Consider the following 7657-nt stretch of genomic DNA (forward strand, 5'->3'; position numbering starts at 1 on the left):
TTTATACTGGAAACCTTAAGTATTGCATAGGAACTCTTTTAAGTTCCAGCATGTATTATTCAGTAAATTTTCTGCGTTTCTCAGATTTAATTCCTAATAGCTGCCTTTCTGATTTCTACTGTGGATGCTCAAAGTGGAGCAGGAAGAATCAGTCATTTGGCTGGTGCTTGGGTGATACATGGATTGGATGCGTGGTTATTCAGTATGTCAATGTTAAGAAAAGCAGGGGAGCAAAACTGTAAAGAGTATCCTGTCTGTGTCTTGAGGACCCAGCTGCTACTGCTAGGGCCCTGCTTTTCATTAACATTAGTCTGGTCCTGTGACTTGAATGTCCATTGATGGCTTGAGTGCACCTGGTGTGTGCTCTCCTCCAGGTTTAGGTTCATGCAGTCTGACACCATCCTATAATGCTATCTGGAATGGAGAGATTCACTGCCAGAGGAGACTTCTGATACTGGATCACCCAGAAATACTTGGATCCAGTTTTCAGAGGGTGTGCATCCAACATCCGACCCTGACAACATCCGAGCAGGATTTCCATGATGCTCCCACAGTGATTGGTCATTTTGAGTGTGTCCACTATTGTGTTGTAAATACTTATCTGCAAGATTCAAAATAATGCCCACAAATGGTTAAAGAAAAAAATAAAATTTTATTGCTCCTAGGTATAACTTGAATATGAATTATTTCTTTCAGGTGTTAGTCCTTGGAAACAAAAGAGACCTCCCAGGTGCACTGGATGAAAAGCAGTTAATTGAGAAATTGTAAGTAGCTGTCCTATGCAAAAAAGCTGAGGCAGTGTGTAAGAGGAAATTGTTGGTAGTCTGTGGCAATAACCAGCTATAACAGATTCCATTTTACATTCTCAGACACTCCACTTAGAGCTCTGCTAGCAGTTGGAATACTAATCTAGGCTGATAACACTGCAATAGATTTGAACCTCTCTTGATTATTATTTTGGTTGTATAAAGTTGTTTCAGATAATCCTGTTTTCCCATCACTGAAGATACAACTGCTATAAATAGTAACAAGCTCACTTTCACTTTTCAGAGTACATTGTAGTGGCAGTTAAACGCTTAAATGGTACTAGAACAGAACCATTTCAAACTACTGTCTCTAAATTTAAGTAATTCAGATATTTTTGGCATGTATCCAAAGCATATACTTAGGAATTACTAAAACTAACTTAAATTTGTGCATAGTAAGGGTAATTGTAAAGGAAGTGCATAATTTTGTAAAAATGGCTAGTGTATTTTGCAGGGTAGGATTCTATGTCTCAAGTTGCATCATTTTAATCAATAGGAAGTGAAGTGAAGTTTCGGTATACAAGGATGGTCCAAAGGCTGAGCAACTAAACTGGTACTTGGGAAACACAGAATGGCTGGGGTTGGAAGGGACAGCTGGAGGTCATCTTGTCCACCCACGTGGTCAAGCAGAGCTGCCTAGAGCTGATTGCCCTGGTCTGTGTCCAGATAGCTTTTGAATATCTCCAAGGATGGAGACTTTGCAACCTCTCTGGGCAATCTGTGCTAGTGCTTGGTCACCCTCAGAGGTAAAATTTTTTTCTTTATGTTCAGAGGGGGCCTCCTGTTTTTCAGTTTATGCTTATTGCCTCTTGTCCTGTCACTGAGCTCCATCTTCTTTACAGCCTCCCTTCAGATACCTGTAGACGTTAATAAGATCCTCCCTGAACCTTTTCTTCTCTAAGCTAAACAGTCCCAAGCTCTCTCAGTCTTTCCTAACATGTGAGATGCTCCAGTCCCTCAGTGATTTTAGTGGCCTTTCACTAGGCTCTGTCCAGCAGCTTCACATCCTTCTTGTACTGGGAAGCCCAGAACTGAACGTAGCACTCCAGGTATGGCCTTAGCAGTGCTGAGCAGAGAGGAAGGATCACCTCCCTCAGCTGCCTGGCAACACTCCTCCTAAATCAGCCTGGGACACCATTAACCTTTTTTGCCACGTTGCTAGATGTTCCACTTGGTGTCCACCAGGACCCCCAGGTCCTTTTCTGCAAAGCTGCTTTCCCAGACAGTCAGCCCCTGGCACGTACTGGTGCCTGGGGTTGTCCCTCCTCCAGGGCAAAGCTTTGCACTCCCCTCTGTTGAACTGCATAAGGTTCCAGTCAGCCCATTTCTTCAACCTGTGGAGGTCCCTCTGGATGGCAGCATAACTCTGAATTAGCAGCCACTCCTCCCAGTTTTGTGTCATCTGCACGTGTGCTGAGAGTACGCTGCCCTCTCATTCAGATCCTTGATGAAGATGCTCATCAGGGTTGGACCCAGTATTGATCCCTGGGGTACACTGCTAGTTACTGGTCTCCAAATAGCCCTTGTGCCACTGATTGCTACGTTCTGGGCCCACACATTCAATCAATTTTCAGTTCACCTCACTGTCTACTCATCCAGTCCACCACACTTTCTCAGCTTGTCTATGAGGATATGGGAGACAGTGTCAGAAGCCTCACTGAAGTCAAGGTGCACAATATTCGCTGCTGTCTTCTCACCTGCCAAACTGTAGATTTCATTGTAGAAGGTTATCAAGTTGGTCAAGTGTGATTTTCCCTCTGTGAATCCATGTTGAGTACTCTTAAGTCACCTTCTTGTCCGTCATGTGCCTGGAAATGGTTTCCAAGATTAGTTGCTCCATCACCTTCCCAGGGATCAAGGTGAGGCTGATTGTCATGTAGTTTCCTGGGTCTTCTTTCCTGCTCTTTCTGAAGAGTGACATTTTCTTTCCTACACTCCTCAGGCACCTCTCCCAGTCACCAAGATCATTCAAGGTTATCGAGAGTGGCCTCACAATGACGTCAGCCAGCTCCCTCATCACTCGTAGGTGCATCCCATCAGGGCCTGTGGACTTCTCTATGTCCAGGTTGCTTATGTATTGTCTGATCTCTTCCATCAAGGGTACAGTTTTCTTGCTCTGGACTTTCCCCCGGGTCTCTGGTGCCTGGGATTTCTGAAGGCCAATCTTGCTGGCAAAGGCAGCGTGCAGTACTTCTGCCTTTTCCATGTCCTGTGTAACCAGGTCCGCTGTCTCATTGAGCAATGGGCCCACTTTTTCTCTTGTCTTCCATTTGTCACTTACGTACTTGTGGAAGCCCTTGTTGCCTTTGTCATCCCTCGTGAGATCCAGTTTCAGTTGGGCTCTGCATGCTTGGGGGCAGTGTTTCTGTATTCCTCCCAAGGTTCCTGTCCCTGCTTCCATCTTCTGTATGCTTCGGTTTTGTAATAGGGTTTTGCCGGCAGCTCACTGTTCATCCAGTTATGCCTCTTGGCTTTTTTTCTAGTCTTGTTAGTATAGGCTGCCTTTGAGCTTGGAGATGATCCTTGAATATTAATCAGCTTTCTTGGGCCCTTCTTCACTACAGGGACTTATCCCATGGGACTCCCAATCAGATTCCTGAAAAGGCCGAGTCTGCTCTCCTGAAGTCCAGGGAGGTGACTATTTAGTTCTCTTCTTTATTAGAGACTCTTTCCTTCTTGGTGCCTCTGCTCCCCATCTGCTTCAGGAACATAATCTGTTTCCTGCATGTCTGTGTCACTTGTGTGAAAATAAATAAATGAAAAAATAACAAAGCGCTCAGAAACTCTGAGGGGGATAGGGAAATTCCCAGAAAGAAACAGAAGTTAATTAAGAATCAGTTTCTTTCCTAAATGCAGAGTCATGGTTTCAGTAGGAATCAGATCTGATTAATCTAAGTATGATATAAACATCCTGAAGATAAATGGTGCGATCATTTGAGTACTGTTATTTGATTATAAGAGTTATTGGAGATAAAACCTCTGAATTCTAAGTGAAAAGATTAAAAGGTGAATGCTAAGACGTGGTAGTGTTACTTGGTTGCCTCAACAAAATGTTTCTTTCAGTTCATGGATTTATGTGTTTTTATTATTCACCATTACACTGACTTAATGAGAAATTTGATTTTTTGTGAAATGACTTATAGTTTAAGAAATCTGGGCTTTTTTGTCAGCAGTAGCATATTTTTAAAAATGTAATAGCTGAGGGTAGAATTGAACCCACTGAGTAAAAAGCAGAAAACATGTAATTTAATGGAAATTTCTGTTGTCAGCTTTTGCGGAGTTGTAACACTACTTATTTTATTGTTTCTGTTTCTGTAGAAACCTTTCAGCTATTCAAGACAGAGAAATCTGTTGCTATTCTATTTCCTGTAAAGAGAAGGATAACATTGGTAAGCTGCTTCTTCTTACAGCATCATCAGTGTATACTTTGTACTTTGGATCAGATCTTACAAAAACGTTAATGAGTTTCTAACATCTAATTCCAATATGTAACTGGAAATCTCAATTTACTTTAAAAGATTTTGTTGCAAATATTGCATGCAATTATGTTTGTTTTAGAATAGAATTATATATATTTTAAAAGTCACTTGTAGAATTGCTTTGTTTCATGACAAGTTAAGAAGTTAATTTCACAGGGGCCTTGGAAAAGCATATTTAAACCCCAAAGTAATTGAATTCTTCACAAAAACTGTGTTACATTTTTGAAAATAGTAACTGGGTATGAAGGCTTTCCAATTACTAGGTGATACTTAAAAAAAATTTTGGTAAGTGTTTTGTTCTGTACATGCTTTTACTTTGTAATCAGGCCTTACATGCATGTGGCTGTATGGCTGTGTTCCTCAAATTGAGGGACTAGTGCTTTTGTCCTACTGGAGATGGAGAGAGTGTATCCTGAAGTCAGTGAGGACCTGTAAAAGCCCCATAAGGTGTCTTCCAGCTGCCTTTGCTTTTTGCCCTTTCCTTTCTCTCCTTTCTTCTCCCTTTCTTCTGCTTTCCTGTCTCTGTCATGTTCTTCCGTTTCCTTCCCTGCGCAGGGTGGGAGAAAGGGGTTGAAGCACAGGCTGAGCCAGCAGCAGCAGCAGCCTGGGGGCATGCTGCCTCTGTGCCATGCTTCTTCCCTGCACACTGCTAAGCGGTGCTGGGCGGGAGGGATACAGCCTGGGTACATAGTTAAAGCTGCTTTTGAGGAAGCCAGAGTGGTTAGAAAAGCTGGGCAGCTCTGTAGGGCTCAGCTGAAGGGGAGATGGTAGGGGTGGGAATGGGAGGAGAGCCACTTTCTCTCAGCAGCAGGGGAAATTTCCATCCTAGGCAGAGAGGACCAGGTAGGGAGGTGGTGAGGAGACTGCGCTGTCTTTGGACGGGCTTTGGAGAGCTGGGGGAGATTTCGGCTGTGTGCAGGGACGCATTAGGCAGTGAGGACTTCTCTTGGAAATGGTGTACGTGATTTGGGTGCGCTGGTGTGAAGGAGACCAGACCCAGGTTTGCTGCAGCTTGGGGTGCAGCAATTATCTCTGAGTGAAGGAGACAGAATGTGTTGTTAGACTGCGGAAGATTGACTTTGGGATATAAGAACTGAGGAAGACAACACGGTCAGGATTATCTGTATAGGTGAAGGGCAGTGAAGGTATTTGAGGTCTTAGAAATTTAGTGCTTGACCCTCATCAAATTGCAAGGCTGCAGTGGAGGGTCTCAGAAGTGTTAGTTGTGACTAGAAACTGGTAAAATCAGCTTAATTTCTGAAAGGATCCTGGAGACAATAGGCTTTGGTCCTGGTTCATTTATGTAGATGGTCTAGAGGAGAAAAGCATGCACAAAAAGCATTCTGAAATTTGCAAATGAAAAACAGTAAGAATGATCACTAATGCTGACCCGTGTAGATCACTTCCTTGTAGAAGTCCTGGGAGAAGTGATGAAAAAAAGACTCAAATCCTAACTAAGAATCATTCACATGTCTTCCAGTGTAACATTGTGCCTAGGAAGGCTAACCTGGTTCCTGAATATTTGCACAAAGGTATAACAAATGGGAGCAGGCTGCATATATCACATGTGTTTGGAACTGTATGGGCATTACTGGAGGACTGTGTGCCATATTTTGAGGAAGACCTTGAGAAACTCAAAAGAGGTTGGACAAGAACCCAGAGGGATCAAAGGACTGGAAAATATAATTTATAATGAAAAGCTATAATGAAAATATATTTAGCTTATTAAAGTGATGAAACTACTAGGCTGTTAAGGAGAAAACTGGGAGCTGTCTTCTTCCTCTGCATTTTTGATTGATGTCAGTGCAGTTGAATGAGATTATAGTCGTTTTTCAGCGCAAACTGCAGCCTAGCTAACTGGTCTCATCAGGAGGTGTAGGCTGCCAGTTTCTCTGTCCTGAGAGCCTGTGGAAGATCAGTATATAGATACTAGCTTCGTTTTAGATGCCGTGGGATGCTTTTGTCTTGCGGTCTCAGTGCCTAAGCTGGCCTGCCAGGATATTCATGGAGTGCTATCTTGAACTTAGGACAGATACAGCAACAAATTTAAATTTGTTGCTGCCCCCTGACATCCTTGCTACCTCCGTGACAGATGTTACTGCCTTGAGGCAAAAACATCTAATCCACTCATGAATCAGTTTGTGAACTGCTGCAGTTTTCAACCCAATGCATTAGATTGTATCAGGAGGGATAGCAATTTCAGCTATCAAATTTTAGTGCAGTCTTGCATGTCTTTCAGAGACCTTGGGCTCCTGCAACCTACCTAAATGGCTTCTTAATGCTTTGTCAGATGTTTGTCCTTCTCTTTCCTTCTGGTTCTGTATTTCTGCCTTTGTTCTCACACCACATTTCATTCTAGTCTGGATTTTACAGTTGATTTTATGGTCATCTTAAATCTTTGTTTTTCCAACAGTTTTTCATCAGTGGCCTAGAGAACTTGATGTCAGTCATCATATATCAAGAATAGAAAATGCACATAATTTAAAACCAAACAAAACCCAACCAAACAAAAAAACCCTATCTGGAATTTTAAGTACTGAATTTTTAATTCGGTGTAAATGAGAGCCTGTGGGTTCTGTTTGTTTTTTTTTAATTTGTATTAACCTGCTCTAGTTCTGTTGCCCTTTTACACTCTGCTGACAGGCTGTTGAGTTTTTCATTTTGTTTTATCTGTCTTGGCAGACATAACATTACAATGGCTTATTCAGCACTCCAAATCAAGACACTGTTGAAGAAAACTTTTGCTGAAGATAACTCTTTCCCAATCACTTTGATTCCTATCAGCTACACACAATTGAAAAGATAAAGAATGCAACTGTGTACTACCAGGACTCACTTTGGTCATATTTGTTAACAGAAGTAAAACTGAGTTATAGCTTGTCTCTCTATTTTGGTTCTTTTTTAAAAAACTCCAGGTATTTGTCGGCCTAGGTGAAATTCCTGAACGCCTTAATACAAGACTGAAAGAAATGAATACATTTTTGGGCTGAAATGTTTGAGTTCATGCATGTGAATTGTCAAATACTTAGTAATTTTTTTCTAATTTGAAACATAATAAACTGCACAGTGGAAACAGATATGACTGGGGTTTTTTTAATGTATCATATAATTATTCATACAGAATGTTTTCGCTGCAAATGCCTGTAGTTAAATAACGATCGTCAATTAAAGCCATAATCAAAAGCATATGGATATAATGCAGTTAATCAGAACACTTTCAGATACTTCGATAGGCGAGAAGTTATTTCCAGAGTCGTGTATCTGTAGTTATCTAGTTTTTCTGGTCACTAATATGAATGATTCATATGAATATTCTTTGGGAACTGAAACATAAAACAAACTCTAGACAATCCTGCCCTTCTTTGTTGGGAG

General features: G+C 41.7%; 1 protein-coding gene across 1 annotated transcript in view; it reads left to right on the plus strand.

Moving 5' to 3' along the window:
• LOC102052783 (ADP-ribosylation factor-like protein 8B) overlaps positions 1–7362 on the plus strand; it is a 29537-nt gene extending 22175 nt beyond the window's left edge. The window contains exons 5-7 of the mRNA XM_055712377.1: positions 697–764; positions 4125–4195; positions 6968–7362. Of these exons, the coding sequence (XP_055568352.1) occupies positions 697–764; positions 4125–4195; positions 6968–7017 (189 nt within the window). The 3' untranslated portion in view covers positions 7018–7362. The remainder of the gene's footprint in view (positions 1–696; positions 765–4124; positions 4196–6967) is intronic.
• The last annotated feature ends 295 nt before the right edge of the window (positions 7363–7657 follow it).

Source organism: Falco cherrug, chromosome 5, assembly GCF_023634085.1.
Source record: "Falco cherrug isolate bFalChe1 chromosome 5, bFalChe1.pri, whole genome shotgun sequence".
In the NCBI taxonomy this organism is placed as follows: domain Eukaryota; kingdom Metazoa; phylum Chordata; class Aves; order Falconiformes; family Falconidae; genus Falco; species Falco cherrug.